General features: G+C 51.9%; 2 protein-coding genes and 1 long non-coding RNA gene across 7 annotated transcripts; 1 reads left to right on the top strand and 2 right to left on the bottom strand.

The window, feature by feature from the left end:
• Positions 1-1835: 1835 nt before the first annotated feature.
• On the bottom strand, positions 1836-9868 carry LOC122234219. Its single transcript, XR_006212006.1, has 5 exons — positions 9378-9868; positions 4079-4231; positions 3762-3956; positions 2833-2975; positions 1836-2104 (listed from the first exon to the last, which is right to left on the bottom strand). It is a non-coding gene; the product is annotated as an uncharacterized LOC122234219 (long non-coding RNA).
• A 456-nt stretch (positions 9869-10324) lies between these two features.
• On the top strand, positions 10325-16396 carry TRIM28 (tripartite motif containing 28). The gene is made up of 17 exons (XM_042969824.1): positions 10325-10658; positions 10996-11108; positions 11305-11437; positions 13152-13287; positions 13365-13481; positions 13565-13679; positions 13833-13979; positions 14084-14198; positions 14279-14385; positions 14479-14515; positions 14592-14637; positions 14712-14964; positions 15044-15363; positions 15448-15571; positions 15655-15741; positions 15819-15956; positions 16049-16396. The coding sequence occupies exons 1-17, from the start codon at positions 10325-10327 to the stop codon at positions 16223-16225; spliced, it is 2499 nt and encodes an 832-aa protein (XP_042825758.1). The 3' UTR covers positions 16226-16396.
• A 666-nt stretch (positions 16397-17062) lies between these two features.
• Positions 17063-20195, bottom strand: CHMP2A (charged multivesicular body protein 2A). 5 transcript variants are annotated; one of them, XM_042969939.1, is made up of 6 exons: positions 20052-20195; positions 19049-19258; positions 17796-17975; positions 17578-17708; positions 17426-17487; positions 17063-17337 (listed from the first exon to the last, which is right to left on the bottom strand). In XM_042969939.1, the coding sequence occupies exons 2-6, from the start codon at positions 19214-19216 to the stop codon at positions 17078-17080; spliced, it is 801 nt and encodes a 266-aa protein (XP_042825873.1). In that variant the 5' UTR covers positions 19217-19258; positions 20052-20195; the 3' UTR covers positions 17063-17077. The 5 variants fall into 5 exon arrangements, with proteins under 5 accessions (XP_042825873.1, XP_042825872.1, XP_042825874.1 ...); XM_042969938.1 differs by having other exon boundaries at positions 19049-19262; positions 20052-20194; XM_042969940.1 differs by lacking the exon at positions 20052-20195 and adding an exon at positions 19917-20042 and having other exon boundaries at positions 19049-19262.
• Between the last annotated feature and the right edge of the window lie 441 nt (positions 20196-20636).

Raw genomic sequence — 20636 nt, 5'->3', positions numbered from 1 at the left:
AAAAACTTGTACCCATTGGAAGTAACTCCTCATTTTCCCCTTCCTCAGCTCTTGGCAATGACTAATCTACTTCCTGTCTCCTTAAGTTTGCATATTCTGGATATTTCGTATAAATGGAATCGTATAATATGTGATCTTTCATGTCTGATTTCTTTTAATTGGTGTGATCTTTTCAAGGTTCATCTATGTTGTAGTACGTATCAATTCATTTCTTTTTATGGCTGAATTAGACTCCATTGTATGGAAATACATCTATTTATCCATTTTTCCAGCCATCGTTTGATGGACATTGAGTTGTTTATACCTTTGGCTATGTAGTGCTGCTATAAATTCCTGTACAAGGATTTGTTTGAACATGTTTTCAATTTGGGGAGGTATGTATATACCTATAAGTTAATTGCTGGATCATATGGTAAATCTATGTTTAACTGTTTGAGGCATAGCCAAACTTTTTTTTTATAGGTAGTGCACCATTTTACATTCCCACCAGCAATAAAGGAGTATCCCAAGTCCTCCATATCCCTTCCATCACTTGCTATTGTCCTTTTTTTAAAAAAAATTTTTTTTCCATTAATTTTGAGAGACAGAGAGAGAGCACAAGTTGGGGAAGGGCAGAGAGAGAAGGAGGCAGAGAATCCAAAGCAGGCTCCAGCCTCTGAGCTGTCAGCACAGAGCCCGATGCGGGGCTTGAACTCACAAACCATGAAATCTTGACCTGAGCCAAAGTCAGATGCTTACCCGACTGAGCCACCCAGGCACCCCTCTCTCTCTCTTTTTTTTAAGTGGATGTGAACTGGTTCAATTTGCACTTCCCTCATGACGAATAATGTAGAATTTCTTTTCATGTTATTATTGTCCATGCCATTTGTATGAAAGTTGTATTAATATATAGTTTAAACTATTTTTTAATAATTTTTTAATGTTTATTTATTTTTGACAGAGAGAAAGAGACAGAGCACCAGCAGGGGAGAGGCAGAGAGAGAGAGAGACAGAATCTGAAGCAGGCTCTAGGCTCTGAGCCGTTTGTCAGCACAGAGCCCGGACATGGGGCTCAAACTCACAAACCGTGAGATCATGACCCAAGCCAAAGTCAGATGCTTAACCGACTGAGCCACCCAGGTGCACCTAGTTTAAACTATTTTTTTTATTAATTAATTAATTATTATTTTTTTTTTTTCAGTAATCTCTACACCCAATGTGGGGCTTGAACTCACAACCCTAAGATCAAGAGTTGGATGCTTTTCTGACTGAGCCAGCCAGATGCCCATAAAGTATAGTTTATATGCCATAAAATACACCCATTGCGGGTAGCCTTCAAAGCTTCTGAGCAAATTAATATTCATCATGGTGCAGCTATCACCACAATCCAGTTTAATTTATTTTTATTTAAAAAGTTTTTTAAAAAATGTTTTATCTTTATTTATTCTGAGAGAGAGAGTGTGTGTGCCTGCATGCACAAGCAGGGGAGGGGCACAGAGAGAGGGAGAGACAATCTCAAGCAGGCTCTGTGCTGCCAACACAGAGCTTGATGTAAGGCTTGATCCCATGAACAGTGAGATCATGACCTGAGCCAAAATCAAGAGTTCAATGCTTAACCAACTGAGCCACCCAGGTGCCCCACACTAAAGTTATTTATTTATTTATTTATTTATTTTTATATTTATTTGCTTATTTATTTATATAATTTATTTATTTTGAAAGAGAGAGAGAGCAGAAGAAGGGCAGAGAGAGAGAGGGAGAGAGAGAGAGAACCTCAAGCAGGCTCTGCACTGTCAGTATAGAGCCCGATGAGGGGCTCAAACCCACAAACTGTAAAATCATGAACCTACCTAAAACAAGAGCCAGACGCCCAACGAACTGAGCCACTCAAGCACTCCAAGTTTTTTCTTTTTAAGTAATCTGTACACCCACCGTGCAGCGTGAACTCAGAACCCTGAGATCAAGAGTCACATCGTCCACCAAATGAGCCAGCCAGGCACACCACCACCATCAGGTTTAGAACATTATCCTTCATCTTAAAACTTCCTTTGTACAGTCTGCATCCATTTCTGTTCCACCCTGGAAGCCATTGATCTGGTGTCTGGCTAGAGATTTACAGCTCCCTCTGTGAAAACAAATAGAGGACAGTGGACCTCAGTTTCTGGTAGGACATCTCTTGCTTCTGGATGGGTCCACTGGCTACTTCTCTCCCTTCTCCCAGCATTTCATAGATGAGAAACTAGATCTAGAGATTTGGGTTTCAGGCCAAACATTACTGGCTACAACCTGTCAGAGCATGTTGGATGGTTCCCATTGCATCTCATGAAGGATCTTAGTGTTTCTGACCCTAATGTGGGGGGTAGTGACAGCCTGACTGTCTACTTCCACTCATGTGTCCCCTCCCAGATGATCATATTCATACCACACCCTCTAGTCACCTCATATCGTATACAATTGATAATCTTGACCTGCTCAGGAATCTCACAATGGGTTGGAAAATGATATTTTATGAATTCCAGAATTTAATTATCTAAGCAAGAACTGGGGCCACGTGTTACCATCAAATACAGTTCCCCTTGGAAAGGCAGGATCAGTGTTGATTTCCCAGAGCAAGGGGCCAGTCAAAAGTGAGATCATATGGTGACAGATGGGCTTACTTTCCTGGCTCTCTCCTTTTTGAGAACACTTAAGGACTCACGTGTAGGGTGGATTCATTGTATGTCAGCCAAAGACCATCAGTATTTTTCTGATACTTGAGTTGTGACATCAGGTTTGGTTTCTGTGTCCTTTTAATATATTCCTGTTATTCTTTGGGTGTTTATTTTGTGGCATAACAAGATGTTGCAGGCTCACCTGGGACTTTCTCTGTTTAGTTTTGGAATCAATCATTTCTCCCAGGAGCCCTGGTTCCTTTCTGCAGGAAAAGGGATGAAATTCTGGGCTGTGGAAGTCTCCTGTCCTTTCCCTCCTTGCCCTGCTTGGGAGTCGCAGATTCCCTTGGGAAGGAAGCAGATGGAAAAGGTGAGGGCACCCTGAGACCAAAGTGCGTTGGACTCCTGCAGCCCGTGGGGCTATGGACAACTCCTATTCTCTGAAGATTGGTTTTCCCATCTGTGAAATGTGGACTGCAGTAGGCAGAAAAATGGTCCCTAAAAATATATACATCCTAATCCCTGCCCCCTTGAAGTGTTATATATTAAGAAAAGGAATCTTTGCAATTGTTGTGTTTTTCGCCCCAATTATTTCAAGATACTTTATTTTTATTTATTATTATTTATTATTAAAAATTTAATGTTTATTTTTGAGAGCGAGCAGAGAGAGAGGGAGACAGAGAATCCAAAGCAGGCTCCAGGCTCTGAGCTGTCAGCACAGAGCCTCATGTGGGGCTCAAACCCACAAACCGTGAGATCATGACCTGAGCCATAGTTGGACGCTTAACCGACTGAGTCACTCAGGTGCCCCCAAGATACTTTATTTTTAAAACAAGTCACAGCACTAAGCGTTCGGCCCATTCTGTTGACGCACAAGCTACAAACGTTTGCCCAGCAGCTGAGGGGAATTCTTTAGTGAAGTGAATAAAAATCCATATAAAACAAATATTCAAATAGTTTCCATAGGAACACAGATAAGTGACCCCTCTCCTAGTCTTCCGTATTGGTGCATCCGTGCCAACCCTACTCACAAAGACATTTCAAAACTAGTGCTAATTAAGTGAAACGGTCCCCCCAAATCCCAGAATTCAAGCTAGACTCGAAGTTAACAGCTCCAGGAGCGGCACCCACACATTAAATCCTGGCAGCCGGGGGCGCTTCATCTGCTCTCTCCAGCGCAGGACACGGGCAGTGCGCTGACGTCCTGCTCCTCCACTTCGGGCGGAAGTCGTGGTTCTGGATCCGCTGCATCCGTTGCCATGGAATCTTTGCAATTGTAATTAAAGATCTTGAAATGGGGAGATTATCCTGAGGTATTCGGATGGGCTGTTGATGTAAAATCACACGCATCCTTATCAGAGTGAGGCAGAGGGAAATTTGACAATCCGTTTGCTCAAGCTACCATTACAAAGTACCATAGCTGGGTGGCTTAAACAACCCAAACTTACTTCTCACAGTTCTGGAGGCTGGGAAGTCCAAGATAAAGGTGCTGGCAAAGTAGATGTCATTCTTAGGCTTCTTCTCTTGGCTGGTAGGAGGCTGCTATATCACTGTGTACTCACATAAGCTCTTCTTTGTCACCACAACAAGCTCTCTAGTGTCTCATTTAAAAACATTAAAAAAAAATTTTTTTTAATAGGCTCCATTCCCAATATGGGGCTTGAATTTACAACCCTGAGATCAAGAGTTGCATGCTCTACCAACTGAGCTACCCAGTTAACTCTCATTTAAAATTGGGCCTGGGGGGCTCAGTCGGTTAAGCATCCGACTTCAGCTCACGTCATGATCTCATGGTTAGTGAGTTCTAGCCCCATGTCAGGTTCTGTGCTGACAGCTAAGAGCCTGCTTCCGATTCTGTGTCTCCTTCTCTCTCTGCCCCTCCCCCACTTGTGCTCTGTCTGTCTCTCTCTCTCGAAAATAAATAAACATTAAAAAAAATTACTTGTGTCATTGGCATACAATATTATATTTGTTTCAGGTATACAACATAGTGATTCAACAATTATATACGTCATGAAATGCTCACCATGGGGTGCCTGGGTGGCTCAGTCCATTAAGTAAACTTCAGCTCAGGTCATGATCTCATGGTTTGTGAGTTTGAGCCCCACATTGGGCTCTGCGCTGAAGAGCTCAGATCCTCTGTCTCTCTCTCTGTCTCTCCCCTGCTGCACTCTCAAAAATAAATAAACCTTTTCTCTCCATATTATAAGCCTTTATCAAAAGATTAAAGAGTTCATAGAGACAGTGGATTAGTGGTTGCTACGGTCTGATGGGAGAGGGAATGGGGAGTGAGTGCTGATGGATACAAGGTTTTCTTTTGAAGTGATGAACACATTTTAGAACTAGATAGAAGTAGTGATTGTACAACATTGTGAATGTATGAAATGCCATCGAATGTATACTTTAAAATAGCTAAAATGAGGGGCACCCGCGTGGCTCAGTCGGTTAAGCATCTGACTTGGGCTCAGGTCATGATCTCGCAGTCTGTGGGTTTGAGCCTGGCATCGGGCCCTGTGCTGTCAGCTGAGAGCCTGGAGCCTGCTTGGGATTCTGTGTCTCCCTCTCTGCCCCTCCCCCGATTACACTCTGTCTGTCTGTCTGTCTCTCTCTCAAAAGTGAATAAGCATTAAAAAAAAAAGAAGCTAAAATGATAAATTTGATGTTATGTGAATTGTAACTCAATTAAAAAAGAAGATTAAAAAGTAAGATAGCCCAGGGGTGACTGACTGGCTCAGTCAGTAGAGCATGTGACTCTTGATGTTGGTGTCACGAGTTCAAGCCTCACATAGGGCACAGAGCCTACTTAAAATAAAAAAAACAAAAACAAACAGTAAACCCTAACCTCATCTTGTAGCTCACAAAACTGGCAGGGTCAGACAGTCATCATCTTCATGCATTAATTTGTCCTTTTTTTTTTTTTTTTTTGTTCTTTTACACATTTACTGAGTGTCTACTGTGGGGCAGGCCCTGGGTTCAGCATGGTAGATGCAGCAGTTTGATTTGCTCTAGTTGAAATGTGAAGGGAGAGAAGGAATCAGTGAGAAAGAGGTGTGGAAGAATATTCTAGGCAGAAGAAACAGAACCTGCAAAGGCACTGAGATGGGAACAACAGGTTGGCTAGTGTGGCTGGGGTCAAGTGGTGAGGTTGGAGATCAGCAGGGACAGTCTAGGGTTCTCACCAAAAAATGATTAAAAAAAGTTTTTTTTAATGTTTATTTTTGAAGGAGAGAGAGAGACAGAGCATGAGTGGAGGAGGGGCAGAGAGAGGGAGACACAGAATCTGAAGCAGGTTTCAGGCTCTGAGCTGTCAGCACAGAGCCCAATGAGGGGTTTGAACCCATGAACCGTGAGATCTTGACCTGAGCCAAAGTCGGACACTTGACTGACTGAACTACACAGGTGCGCCCAAAAATGATTTTTATGTGTGTGGTAAAATACTGTGTGGGTAGGCCCATTTACATGTGAATTTTTTTTTATAAATACAGTATAGTACTGTAACTGTACTTTTTCTTGTTAAAAATTTTTTAAAAATATTTGTTCATTTTTGAGAGAGAGAGAGAGAGAGAGAGCACAAGCAGGGGAGGGGCAGAGAGAGAGAGAGAGGGAGACACAGAATCTGAGGCAGGCTCTAGGCTCTGAGCTGTCAGCACAGAGTCTGATGTGGGGTTAGAACCCACAGACTGAGATCATGTACTGAGCCGAAGTCGGATGCCCAATAGACTGAGCCACCCAGACTCCCCTTTAAGATTTTATTTTTAAGTAATTTCTACATCCAATGTGGGGCTTGAACTCACAATCCCAAGATAAAGAACAGCATGCTCTATGGACAGCCAGCCAGGTGTCCCAAGTTTCAATTGCATTTTATTTTATTATTCATTTATTTCTTTAAAAAAAAGTTTATTTATTTTGTGAAAGAGAGAGAGCGTGAGTGCACAAGTGAGCAGGGGGAGGGACAGAGAGAGGAAAGAGAGAACCCTAAGCAGGCTCTGCGCTGTCAGTGTGGAGCCTGATGCGGGGCTTGATCCCACGACCATGGGCTGGTATCAAGAGTCGGACGCTCAACCAACAGAGCCATCCAGGTGCTGTATTTTATGTATACAATTGTATTTTAAAGTATACAATTCAGGGGCGCCCGGGTGACTCAGTCGGTTGAGCGTTGGACTCTTGATTTCAGCTCTGGACATGATCCCAGGATCGTGGTATCGAGCCCTGCGTCAGGCTCCGTGTTGGGTGTGAAGCCTGCTTAAGATTCTCTCTCTTTCCCTCTGCCCCTGTCCCCTGCTCACACTTTCACCTGTTCTGTTTCTTTCAAAAAAAGAAAAGAAAAGAAAAGAAAAGAAAAGAAAAGAAAAGAAAAGAAAAGAATTCCAGTGGCATTAAGTACATTCATGATGTTGCACAACTGTCATAATACCTAGTTCCCAGATGAAGTCTGTGAAGATGGAGAAAGAGATTGGAATGATGCAGCCAGAAGACCTCCCCAGAAGTGGCTTTGGCAGTGACACCTGAAGTTTACAGGGCAAGCCAGGTGTAGGTGTGGAATTTGGGTAAGACAGAGAGTGGCTGTCTGCAAGTAGGTGCCCCAAATAAGCAGTGGGCAGGCCACGTCTGGCATGGGTGCAGTCTGAGTGACTCTTATGCATTGTTTTATCCCTTGAGCTCTGTCTGCAAGGCCAGAATATAGACAGTTTCTAGTGGTCCAGGACTGGGAAGTGTGAAATGCTATAAAGGGTGAACAAGCACAGAGGATGAGAGTATAAGGTGCCAGTGACTACTTGATCTGGCCTACTGAGGGGTACGGAGCCAAGATGTACCCATGTCATGCCATGTACTTCTGGACCTCTGAGCAAAGGTTCTGTCTTGGCCTGGGGTGTCCCCTGGTGCTTCTCTCAGTCTGTCTGAGCCTGGTTTCCCGTTGATTTCCCCTCCCCCAGTATGGTCCCAGCACTTACAGAAGACTTGGTTTCTGCATTTGGACAATGGAGCTGGCAGTGGCCCAGTACCTGATATGGTGGTTATACTCTGATTGCGTGGCTGCCATGTATTGGGAAGGAAAGTACTAGGCCCAGGAGGAAGGAGGTACTGTTTAGAGAGAAAAGCAGGAATCACTGAAAGCACAGGGTCAGTTGCCATAGTCTATTGCAGGGCAATACCAGAGGACCCAATCTAAACCTATCCCTAGGCAGCTGTTCAGCAACCTCTTGGATCCCCCAGAAATCTCCTACCATTCCTGACTTCACTGATCTCTCAGTGCCTGGTTGGCCTCAGGACCTCTGCACTTGTTTCCGCCCAGAATTGTCCTTCCCACAGGTGTTTGGGGGTAGCGCTTAGGAAAGTCCACTCCTACACTCTTTACCATCACTTTCCTTTTTTCAATGTTTTTTATTTTGGGGAGAGAGAGAGCAATAGGGGGCTGGGGGCAGAGAGAGAGGGACACAGATCCAAAGGGGCTTTGCACTGACAGCAGAGAGCTCGGTGCAGGGCTCGAACTCACAAACCGTGAAATGATTACCTGAGCCAAAGTCAGACACACAACCAACTGAGTCACACAGGCGCTCCTACTATCACCTTTTTATTTTGACTGTCTGGCCCTGACACCCTGGTGTCTGCCCCAGAGGTTAGGGTAGGTATGAGTCACCCCCTCCCAGTGATTTTGGGGCACAGTGAGGAGTGGGGTTATGGAAAATGCTCAGCACGTATCACTATTCGCACCTCACCCAGCGTGCTAGCCAACTTTCCTTCCCTGTTATCTAAGTAAGCAAGAGTCTGAGGCAAGGGCCTTGGGTTAGCTGCATGGAGAGGGCGGGCCACTCAATCGTGGGGCGTGGCCCGGGGATACATCTAAGGGGGAGGGGCGGGGCCTGGATTTGGGGGCTGAGGCGAGGCTGGAACAAAGGCAGGCACAGAGACAAAGCCCCGCGGTCCCCCAACCCCCCCGGGAACAAAGGGTACACCCCTCCCGGTAGGGCCAGACTTGCCTGTACCGCCACCACGCGTGGGCGCCCGGTTCAGCCCGCAGCTTTTGCATTTGAACTCGGTGACGCCTAGTAGGGTCTTAGGGCCGGACTCACGGCCATCCGGCATGCTCTCCATCCTCTCAAAAGCTGAACCCCGCCCCCCCCCCCCCAACCTCCTTTAACCTCGTCCTGAAACTAGAGATCTCAGCACCAAGGAGCCCTGCAAAAGGGGTCAAGGGCCACCCCAAGGACCATCTCGGAGGCATCCATCCCTCGAGTTTTCTTCGTGCGTAATGTCCTCAGACAGGATCCCCTCCCAGACTCTGCTCCCACCTCAAACTGGATCAAACTGGAGCTCTCTGCCTCCGCCATAGGCCCAGCTTGGACAGGACTTCTTTCTCCCCAGGAGACCCTGCCTAGCTCCAGGATTCTCCACAGAATTTGCTTCCTCCTCAGGATCCACAGAAAGGCCGTGTTTCTCTCCAACAGGATTCCGCCCCCCCCCACCCCCGCCCCCAGGCCTTGTTCTCTCCATCTGATAGAATTCCCCCCAGACATTGTTTCCTCTCTCAGACAGGACTCCTCCACCCCTCCACCCCCACCCCCGCACAGATCCTGCTCCCAACTGAGGCAGGATTCCTTCCCCGATGAATCTTGCTTCCTCCCTTAGGTGGGATTCTCCCTAAACAGACTCTGTTTTCTTCTCAGACAGGATTCACCGTCACCCCGCCCCGACCGTGCTTCCTTCCTTAGAATTCTCCCACTATTCAGGTTCATTCAGTTCTCCCACCTGGAAAAGCATCCAAGTCAGCGCAGCGGCTGGCTAAAAGATGCGAAGGGGACGCTTGGGGGGTCAGGCGGGATTTCACAAGACTCGTTGCTCTGTAGCCCCTTGGAATCTATTTGCTTTAGGCAGGTTTCAGTGTCTGTCACGTTAAACAATAAAACAGTTAAAACGCAAAAGTCAGCCACTTGGCTCAGAAGGGGACTTCCTCCTGGCATGGGACCCACCGCCCCGCTCCCTGGACCCAATGTCTCCCTTCGCTTTTGGCCCCGCCTCTTTCCCCAACGCTTGTGGACGCAGCGACTGGAGACTTCTCCGGCCTGGCCTAAGGGGCGGGGATTGAGGTGGTGGCCTGGACTGCCAAATCTCCTGCGCAGTTTCGCGGCCAGGGGATAGAGCTGGAGGGGGAGCACCATCTAGTTAAAGGTGCGCGCGCCCCGCCCGCGTACTCTGTTGCGGCGGTGATGTCAATCGCCCCGCCCCCGCCGCGCAGGCGGCGCCGGGATAGTGTAGGCGGAGGTAGGAAGACCCGGCTCAGGCGCGTGCGTACTCGCGGCCTCGCCTCAGGCGGCCGACCCGGGCCCCGCCCCCGGGCGCAAGGCACCCAGCGCGCTTGCGCGACGGCGTCGGCGCCAGTTATTTCTGTCCCGCCCCCCGGCCGCGGCTCTTTCTGCGAGCGGGCGCGCGGGCGAGCGGTTGTTCGCGTGGCGTGTGGCTCGGTTTCTGGGCGGCCTGTGAAGAGGAAGCGCGGTCTTCGTCGGCGGAAGACTAGCGGGCGGCGGCCGGTCGGGCTTCGGCAGCGCCCCGCGCGCAGCGGGCAGTAGCCCAGGCGGCGCGTGGCGGCGCTCGGCCTCGCGGCGGCGGCGGCCCAGCCGTTGGTGGCGAGCGCGTTTGCGCCTGCGCGGCGGGCCCCGCGCCCCTCCTCCCCCCTGGGCGCCCCCGGCGGCGTGTGAATGGCGGCCTCGGCGGCGGCGGCCTCGGCCGCAGCGGCGGCGGCGGCCTCGGCCAGCCCGGGTCCGGGCGAGGGTTCGGCGGGCGGCGAAAAGCGCGCCGCCGCCTCCTCGGCCGCGGCTGCGGCCTCGGCCTCGGCGTCGTCGCCCGCGGGGGGCGGTGGCGAGGCGCTGGAGCTCCTGGAGCATTGCGGTGTGTGCCGGGAGCGCCTGCGCCCCGAGAGGGAGCCGCGCCTGCTGCCCTGCCTGCACTCGGCCTGCAGTGCCTGCCTCGGGCCTCCGGCGCCCGCCGCCGCCAACAGCTCGGGGGATGGCGGTGCGGCGGGCGACGGCGCCGGTGAGTACGGTCCGACCGAAGTAGCCCATCCCCCACCGCATTCCCGACTCGGTGTGGGGATTGGGTTCTCAGCGTGGTGATGGCGGGGGATCATTTGGGTGAGAGGATAGGGACCTGGATAGTGCGTGTCGGAATTGGGTATGGGCATTGGAGTCTGGGCTGGGCGCTCACATGGGGTGTCTGCTTCTCAAGTTCGATGAAGGAAGGGTTTGGCCTCCTTCCTGAGGAGAGGATCCGGCCCTCCTTGGGATGGAGGTTGAGGCTCAGTGGGGCCATGGGGTTATAGCTTGGAGGTGAATTTGCAAGAGTCTCACAAAGGAATTTTTTTTTCCCCCAGTGGTTGACTGTCCTGTGTGCAAGCAGCAATGCTTCTCCAAAGACATTGTGGAGAATTATTTTATGCGTGACAGTGGCAGCAAGGCTGCCACAGACTCCCAGGATGCAAATCAGGTATGTCCTGCTCCAGCAAACCCTAGGAGCCCTGGGGACATGGTACTAGTTCCAGACTTTATTTTTCTCACACTGCAAGGCTCTAGGCAGACTGCATAGGCTAGGTAAAGACACTATTTCAGGTTGTATTACCTGGGGTGTATGTAAGGACCTATTTGGTGGTTCTGTCTCTGCTTACTTTGCCTTTGCCCAGCAGTGCTGCACTAGCTGTGAGGATAACGCCCCTGCCACCAGCTACTGTGTGGAGTGCTCTGAGCCGCTGTGTGAGACGTGTGTGGAGGCACACCAGCGGGTGAAGTACACCAAGGACCACACTGTGCGCTCCACTGGTATGCAAGGCAGAGGGGAAAAGCCTTGGTTACCTTACATCTGTTCTCAGCTGTTTGTGGTGCTGGTTACAGATGGCGGATGGGTCCCAAGGAGCTTTTTGGTTTTTTCTTCTCTTTTCTTTCTTTTTTTTTTAGGGGGTACGACCTGAAGGGTTTTAGGGCAGCAGTCAAAAATAGGGAGGCTGGGGCTCAGGTGTGCCAGTCTCTGCCTGCTGGTCCAGGTGGGAGGGAAAAGGCCACAGGCAGGGAGTGGGCAGAGTCCCGGACAGTGGGGGGTTGGAGGGGGGTGCTCTGTATGCCAGGGGGCCTTTTGCACTGAGGGTTCAAGGAAGCTCATCAGGGACCCACCCCCACTCCCTCCTCAGGGGAAAAGCTCCAGTGGGAGGGGCCAGCTTATTCCAACAGGGAAGCCCAGGGAGTTTGGAGAAAGGGTATGAGGCCTTTTGAAGAATTCACTGGCAACCTGGTTAAGTCTCTGTATGGGAACGTGAGGCCTCTGAGCCACAGTGTGTTGATAAACTGCAAGAACCTTCAAGACCATTATGGACGGAGAGTGAGTTTTAGAAATCTTTCATCTTCGGATCATACGCATTTTAAAGTTCAGCTAAAGTATTTGTAGGCTTTTCTGTAAATGTTGGTAGTGGCACATAAAAGGACTTTTTGAGTCTAGCCTGGTTTTTGGTTCAGAACTCTCTATGTGTGGCCTTCTGGTAGTTACACTGTGACTTCTCAGTCACAGAGAATAGCATAGCATTGGCAAGAAGATAAGGATGGAGGTGGTGGCTGTGGGCATGAGGAATCAGGAGCAAAGGACTCCTGGGTTTAGGCAGGGTGCAGGAGGGGGCAATATTGGAGGAACTGTGGTCTGTCTGGTTGATTTGTATCCCAGTGTTGTATGTCTTAGGCTGGAATAGTGTAGCCAAGATGTAATTGAGATTGGGCAGATGGTCTCAAGCAGCTTGCTGGTGGTGACAGGTTGGGAGTGGGGTAGCGGTGTATTGGCCTTTTTGCAGTATTACTTTAATCACCAAGATTCTTCTCAGAGAGAGGAGACTTGATCTCTCAGTGAGGGGTTTGGTCTGACATTTTCACTTTTTCTATCCTGACAAGGCTTTGTGAGGCCAGAACTGTCTGTAGGCCTATGGGTTGTAAAAGGTTTGTGGACTTAATTACTAAAGAGATCAACCAAGACATGACTTCTGAGGAAGCTGTACCTGAACAGTGTCTCTAGTCCCTGATTTGCTTCTGTGTGTGTCAGCAAGCAAACATTCTGTGTGCTTGGATGCCATAGTAGCCATAATCTCTCCTCTGCTGGACAGAACCTGCTGTGAGTAGAGGAGAAATGGAGCCCAGTGGAGGTTTTCAAGGTGGAGGGGCTCTCCTGAGTGTCTACCCAGGGAAGGTTCTAGTAAAGGGAATAGCAGATGGGAGGTCTCTGTCAAAGTCTTTAGAGTTTGTTGTCAGTGTCAGAAGCTGGAAGGAGCAGGGGTAGTTCTCTGGGTCAGGGTTGGGGCAGAGAGTTTTGAGAGGAAGGATCTAGGCTTACAGGCCTGTGCTTTTTTCCTGGCCACTGATGCAGGGCCTTTGGGTTTTCCCAGCAGACAGCCTATGGTTGCAGGACAGGTAGGAAGTGAGGCCTTAAGTTCTGTCTACCACTTGAGTTGGAGATAGCTAAAGGATGAGCTTCAGCCTCATGGTTTTTTCTGTTCCCCAGGGCCAGCCAAGTCCAGGGACGGTGAGCGCACAGTGTACTGCAATGTGCACAAGCACGAGCCCCTTGTGCTGTTCTGTGAGAGCTGTGACACCCTCACTTGTAGGGACTGCCAGCTCAACACCCACAAGGACCACCAGTGAGTACTGAAGCAGGATGGCTGGGTGCTGCCCGTTCCCATGTTCAGCACCCAGGCCCACTTCTGTTTGCCCTCAGATACCAGTTTCTGGAGGATGCAGTGAGGAACCAGCGCAAGCTCCTGGCCTCACTGGTAAAACGCCTTGGGGACAAGCATGCGACGCTGCAGAAGAACACCAAGGAGGTTCGCAGCTCGTAAGTGTGGAAGCCAGGGCCATAGTTGGGGGCAGTTCCTGCTGAGCACCTTCCTAACCTGGCTCACTCTGCTGCTCCCCCAGGATCCGCCAAGTGTCTGATGTACAGAAGCGTGTGCAGGTGGATGTTAAGATGGCCATTTTGCAGATCATGAAGGAACTGAACAAGCGGGGCCGTGTGCTGGTCAACGATGCCCAGGTATGCCCCGTTTGAGGGGGGAGGGTTTCTGGGTCCCATCTGCTGGCTGCCAACCCTATCTACAGTGGGAGGGTCTTGGGGACTAGCACTTTCTGCTGGCTGTTGATGCCATCCTTGGTGTTTTCTTTCCTTGGTCTTCTCCTCTACCTGCAGAAGGTGACAGAGGGGCAGCAGGAGCGCCTGGAGCGACAACACTGGACCATGACCAAGATCCAGAAGCACCAGGAACATATCCTGCGCTTTGCCTCATGGGCTCTGGAGAGTGACAACAACACAGCTCTGCTGCTCTCCAAGAAGCTGGTGTGTGCTGGTGGACACCCAGGTGATGGCATCCAGGCAGGTGCTGCTCAGCACCCTGGAGCCTTTTTTATTGTCTGTATGTTCATGCACTGGCCCTTTTTCAGATCTATTTCCAGCTGCATCGGGCCCTCAAGATGATTGTGGATCCTGTGGAGCCACATGGCGAGATGAAGTTCCAGTGGGACCTCAATGCCTGGACCAAGAGTGCAGAGGCTTTCGGTGTGTCCCTTTCTTTTCTGTGCTACGTATTGCAATCATTTCAGACATTGTCTTCTTATGCTAATTTTTTCTTTATGCAGGCAAGATCGTGGCAGAGCGTCCTGGCACCAACTCAACAGGCCCTACGCCCATGGCCCCTCCTCGGGCTCCAGGGCCCTTGAGCAAGCAGGGTTCTGGCAGCAGCCAGGTGAGCAGGAGGGGGGGGACCCTGGCAGCGTAGGGTAGGGGCAACGGTCGTATGGGACACCTGCTCACTGAGGTCCACCTGCTTTGCCCACAGCCCATGGAGGTGCAGGAAGGCTATGGCTTTGGCTCAGGTGAGTGCCTTGTAGGTGGGAGAGCTCCAGTGCTTTAGGTCTATCCCCAACCTTCTTTTTTCTATTTTCTGAGCAGACGATCCTTACTCGAGTGCAGAGCCCCATGTGTCAGGTGTGAAGCGGTGAGTTTGGCTATCCTTTGGTGGAGCCAGATGGGGATAGGGATGGGTGTGCTAACACCAAGCCGCACCCACAGGTCCCGCTCAGGTGAGGGCGAGGTGAGTGGCCTCATGCGCAAGGTGCCACGGGTGAGCCTTGAGCGCCTGGACCTGGATCTCACGGCTGATAGCCAGCCACCAGTTTTCAAAGTCTTCCCAGGCAGCACCACTGAAGATTACAATCTCATTGTTATTGAGCGTGGTGCTGCAGCTGCTGCTGCTGGACAGCCTGGGACTGCTCCACCTGGGGCTCCTGGTGCCCCTCCACTGCCTGGCATGGCCATTGTCAAGGTGAGTCTGCCCCAAGTGACTGGCTGGGAAATGAACGCCCACATCAGCATCCTGCTGAACACCCCTTATCTCTTTGCAGGAGGAAGAGACAGAGGCGGCCATCGGAGCCCCACCTGCTGCCACTGAAGGCCCTGAGACCAAGCCTGTGCTGATGGCCCTGGCGGAGGGCCCCGGCGCGGAGGGCCCCCGCCTGGCCTCACCCAGTGGCAGCACTAGTTCAGGTCTAGAGGTGGTGGCTCCAGAGGGCACTTCAGCCCCAGCAGGTGGCCCCGGTGCCCTGGATGACAGTGCCACCATCTGCCGCGTCTGCCAGAAGCCAGGCGATCTGGTCATGTGCAACCAGTGCGAGTTCTGCTTCCACCTGGACTGCCACCTGCCTGCCCTGCAGGATGTGCCAGGGTGCGAGGCTTGTGTAGGGTCTGTGCCGGGTGGAGGGCTGGGCTGGCTGGCTTCTGTGCAGCCCCTCATTCTCCTTCCATCCAGGGAGGAGTGGAGTTGCTCTCTCTGCCATGTGCTACCTGATCTGAAAGAGGAAGATGGCAGCCTGAGTCTGGATGGTGGTGATAGCACTGGTGTGGTGGCCAAGCTCTCGCCAGCCAACCAGCAGGTGAGGGTGAGGGCCTGCTCCTTTAAGAGTTGCTCAGCAGCCTTACCCCTCTTTGGCTCTGATGTCACTTGTCCTGTTCATAGAAGTGTGAGCGTGTCCTGCTGGCCCTGTTTTGTCACGAGCCCTGCCGTCCCCTGCACCAGCTGGCTACTGACTCCACTTTCTCCCTGGTGAGTCCTGGGACTTCAGTGGGGGAGGAGGGGGTGGGGCTGCCTGGCCTCACTTTCAGCCTGGCCTCTGTCTACAGGATCAGCCTGGCGGCACCCTGGACTTAACCCTGATCCGTGCCCGTCTCCAGGAGAAGTTGTCACCTCCCTATAGCTCCCCCCAGGAGTTTGCCCAGGATGTGGGCCGCATGTTTAAGCAGTTCAACAAGCTGACAGAGGTGAGCTTGGGGAGAATGGGGCTGGTGGCAGGGGGAGGGTAGGTGGGAGGAGGGAGAGCTAGGACCCACCTACTGCAATATGCCTGGCTCAGGACAAGGCAGATGTGCAGTCCATCATCGGCCTGCAACGCTTCTTCGAGACTCGCATGAACGAGGCCTTTGGTGACACCAAGTTCTCAGCTGTGCTGGTGGAGCCCCCACCGCTGAGCCTGCCTGGTGCTGGCCTGAGTGCCCAGGAGCTATCCAGTGGTCCTGGTGATGGCCCCTGAGGCTGTGGCCTCTTAGGCCAACCCAACGTGGCTCTGTTCTCTGTCCTGTCAAATCCCCTCTCCCCCACGTCCCCCTCTGGTGGCCTGGCTCCTACTTCTTGGTGGCCCCATCCCCCAGTCCTTCACAATATGGTTTTTACTTATGTGGATTTAATAAAAACTTCACCAGTTCTTCAGGCCTCTTTTGGTGGGGGCCGTGGTCCTGGGGCCTTGTCTCAATTCCCTCACCATGCCCTGGTGGACAGAGTAGGTGTGGGGGCATTTGCCCTCAGCCACCTTGGTGTCCATGGGATAGGGAAGAGCATCTTTCTTGGGCCCTTCCCAATGGAGAGTTTCAGATTGGGGGAAGGGTCGCATGGTGAACATGCTGGAGGTTGTTGGGTGCCCTCTAGGTGGGAAGGTCCAGGCTGATGTGTGGGGCAGGGAGGGTGAAGCCCCAGATACATCCTGCATGGTGGCCATTCTTCCTGAGTGCTTCCTAGACTTGGGTATAACTATTTTTCATAATCAGATGGTACCATACTGAGCTGGGTGTTTGAGGATCCCTGACAGATGAGCCCAGACTTCCAGGCTATGTGGGAAGCCCACTGTCTTCAAGGTGATAGGCACTGGAGACCTTGGGAGGGGTGCTGAAGCAGGGCTCACAGCTGACCATCCGCTCCCAAACTGAACATCCCCGGACGCTTGACCTGTCAACCACTGCCACAAACAGGGAAGCAGTCCAGCCTTCTTTATCTCACACCCCACCTAATGTGGCACTTAGCCTTCTGCCATGCATGCCAACCACCCCTTTACCAAGCCTATATGTGACCTCTGTCCCAAGGGACCCCAGCCTGGCCCACATCAGGCCAGTCACACAGGCCTAGGAATTAGTGTCCAATCCTTTATTACAGAAGAAGTACAGTAAAACTGCCGGGCATCTACTGCCTGCCTCCCACCAGGGTGGTATAAGGTGGTCAGTCCCTCCGCAGATTCTTGAGCCGCTCCTCCAGGTCTGCGTCGGCATCTACTAGGGCTGAGGCTGCAGCTTCTGCTTTCTTCCCACTGGCAGCCACACTGAGTGAGCCTCCAGTAGAGGGGAGGTCTACAGAGTGGGGGGAATAGGACAGCTCCTGTAGAAAGGAATAATGCTGGGAGGGGAGGGGTCGGGCTGTGGCTGGACCGTTGGGTGGGACAGGGCCCAAGGTTTGGTGCACTCACTTGACAGCTCATCTGTCAGGCTCAATCCTAGCTCATCCAGGACCTGGGACACAACGGCGTCACTTGGGAAGAGAGAAGAATTTTATGAGGGCCAGGCCTGTATGAGGACCAGGCATCCATTCCCACCCTCCCCACACCTGGTGTCCCCTAACCTCTCCTCTTCATCTTCCTCATCCCCCATGGCATCATCAATTGCATCATTCATCATCTCCTCCTTCATGTCCATGATCTCGGCCTGCCGCTCAAATTCCATCATGATCTTCTGGATTTGAGGCAACTTCAGCTGGAAGTGGGGTGTGGGGAGGGTGAGTCTGAGTCTGGTCCCTGACATTGGTTGGGGGAGGAGGGAAGGGGAATGGGAGAGGCGCACCTGTCTGTTCATGGTGCCCATGGCTTTGGTGACCCCCTTCATAGCTTGTGCCATTGAGTTGTTAGACTTCAGTGTCTGGATCTTCAGGGACACAGCCTGGATGTTGGCCCTCATCAACACAAATTTGCGCACGTAACGCCGAGTGCGCACCAAGTCTTTTGCCATGATTCGCACGGCATCCTGAGGGAGTGGACAAAGGTGGCAGGGAGAGTGGGCTGAGGGAAGAGGCTCCAATTGCACCATTCCAATTGATGTTTTCAGCAATTTACATGTGGTTAAACCCAGTGGTCACTTCCCCCTCCCTCCTCCCAACCTCATTCTCCTGTCTCTTGGGTCACCACTCCATAGGCTCCTTTGTAGCTTACTTCTCTGACCCACAAACGCTGGAAGGAAGGCTGAGCTCACTGTATTCAGTCATCCTTTTCCCTCCATATCTAGAGTCACACTCCCTTGACTTAGGATGTCTATTCCTGGCTGATGAATTTGCCTCTCCCTCCACCTCATACAGGCTCATACCTCAAGCTCTTTATCCCACATCACATGTAAATCTATCCATAGCTCCTGACTTCCTTAAATCTCTTCCTTGCCTTGCTTATTCTGGGAATTGGCACCTCTTCAACCCAACTGCTCAGGTTCAAGCTCTATCACCTGTCATGGGCTCTGCTCCCTAGTGCTTCAGGCTATTTTATTTTTTTAACTTAGTTTTGAGGGGTGGGGGGCAGAGGATATGAAGCAGGCTCTGCACTGACAGCAGTGAACCCTACGCAGGGCTAGAACTCATGAACTGTGAGATCATGACCTGAGCCTAAGCTGGATGCTCAACCAACTAAGCCATCCAGGTGCCCTTCTGTCTCTTTTACTGAGCTCCAGGGCACAGTGTATTTCAGGCCACATCTCTTTGCATTAACCCCTCTGACTCCACTCCCACTGTGGCCCTTGATTTCAACTGGTCTGGCCTATCCTCTCTTCTGAGCTCACCTATCACTCACTCATGGAACATTTGCTTCATCTGTTTGATGCACTGGTTGCTTGGGACTTTCACAGGCTCACTCTCTACTACTCAAGGTTTGTGGCCCTGATGTCACCTTCTGGGAGGCAGTCTTTCTGGATCCCCAAAATAGGGAAGCCCTGCTTGCCCTTTGTTTCAAAGCACCTATCTATTGGTGTCCTGTCATACATGGTCTGTGGTTAGAGCAATGTCTGACCAAACAGCACCTAGTCCTGTGTCCCAGCCGTTGCCCAACTGAGCTCACCATCTGGCCCTGCTTGGCCATCTTCTTGATGTCTGCAATGATTTTCTTCTCCTGGGTCTCTAGCTTCTGTCGTTCACGGTCCAACTCTCGCATGGCACGGTTCAGGGCCCGCTGGTTCTGCCTCAGCAGTTCCTCTGGTGTCTTCCGGCGCCCAAACAACAGGTCCATGGTAGCAGGAGCCCACCAGTGGGCCTGTGCCAAGTGTGAAGCCTAGCTGCAAGGTGGTGGGAGAGCCCAGAAAAAGGGCAAGAAGCAGAGCAGGGATCACAATGTGTATGGGGAGGGGTGATGGTTGGGTGTTTTGCAAAAAGGGAAGGGGTGAGTAGGGAGAGGAAGCGATAACAGAAGGCCAAAATGTAGTCTGGAACACCACAGTAGCCCCATGGATACAAGTGGGCCAGCAATATCTGAAAGTCCTCCACGATATACCCACCCCAGCCTTTCATCATAGTGCCCCCAAGGAGGTTCAAGGCTTCAGCCTCTCTCCAGATCATGGTGAGGACCTGGATTGGGACGCTGAGCGCCTAAGACAGGGCAATTGTGGGGAACCGACTGGGGATGGAAGGATAAGTGGAGGGCCTGAGTGCCAATAACAAAGTGGATACAGGGAGTTCTGAAGCTGACAGCGTATGAATGGCATTTGGATTTGGAGGGTCCAAATGGAGAAGGAACCTGGGTGAGAAGAATATGGTTGTGGGGCGTGGGAGAAACCGGTACGCTAAGGACGTGATGGACGCTGGAGAGCTTTGTAGACCTAGGAGAGTTAGGGGTCCTTGGGGATCCCTGTACACCCAGAGAGGGAAGACGGGCGTTAGGGCGCCCCGTTCACTTAGGACAGAATCGGGGGGGCGTGGGGAAGCCTGCACACCGAGAACAAGTTGGCCCGATGATGAAGCCAGGGTCCCGGGGAGGGGCAAGGCAGTAGACGCCCAGGTGGAGAGGCCCTCGTATGTCGTCGCCCACGCACCCACCCGGGACCCTCGGCACGGCAGGGGCCACTCACCGGAGCTGGGACGGGAATCCGCTTCCGCTTCCGGGTCACACTCTCCTCACTCGGATTCCAGGCGCGCCCACCAACGACAGCCCCTCGGTTCTTTCTGCCGTCGTCGCCGTTTCCGGAAAAGATGATCTGACGTAACACGTTCCGCCGGCACCCGGAACGATGGGAGGGGACAAGAGCGCGCGTGCGTACGTCTTCTGGAGGGGGCCGGCACCTAGGCGCATGCGCACCACCTTTCGTCTCTCTACGGCCTGCCTGAGGGTGTTCCATAGGTTCCAGCCGAGCCACGTCTGGGATCCCAGTTCCCGCCGGGTTGGTGCATCATCGGGCGCCTTCCGCCTGGCCACCCCAGAGGTCCCGCACCCCACCACTTCACCCACTAGAGGGCCCAGCTCATCCGACGGACCCTGACGTCTCCCTAATATTTCTAGACCTCAGGCACCTGGTAGCACCAGGGACAAGTTCTTAATAGGCCCAACCATGGCAGGAGGGGGCAGAGCTGGAGATGGCATGGACTTTCCTCTATGCTGGCTTACCAGCCAGGAAGCAAGTGGTTACTGGATCCTGCCCCTGGCTGGTCCCAGATTG

This window comes from Panthera tigris, chromosome E2 (genome assembly GCF_018350195.1).
Source record: "Panthera tigris isolate Pti1 chromosome E2, P.tigris_Pti1_mat1.1, whole genome shotgun sequence".
In the NCBI taxonomy this organism is placed as follows: Eukaryota; Metazoa; Chordata; class Mammalia; order Carnivora; family Felidae; genus Panthera; species Panthera tigris.
The sequence above is the reverse complement of the archived record's forward strand: the minus strand, read 5'-3'. Positions and strand labels throughout refer to the sequence as shown.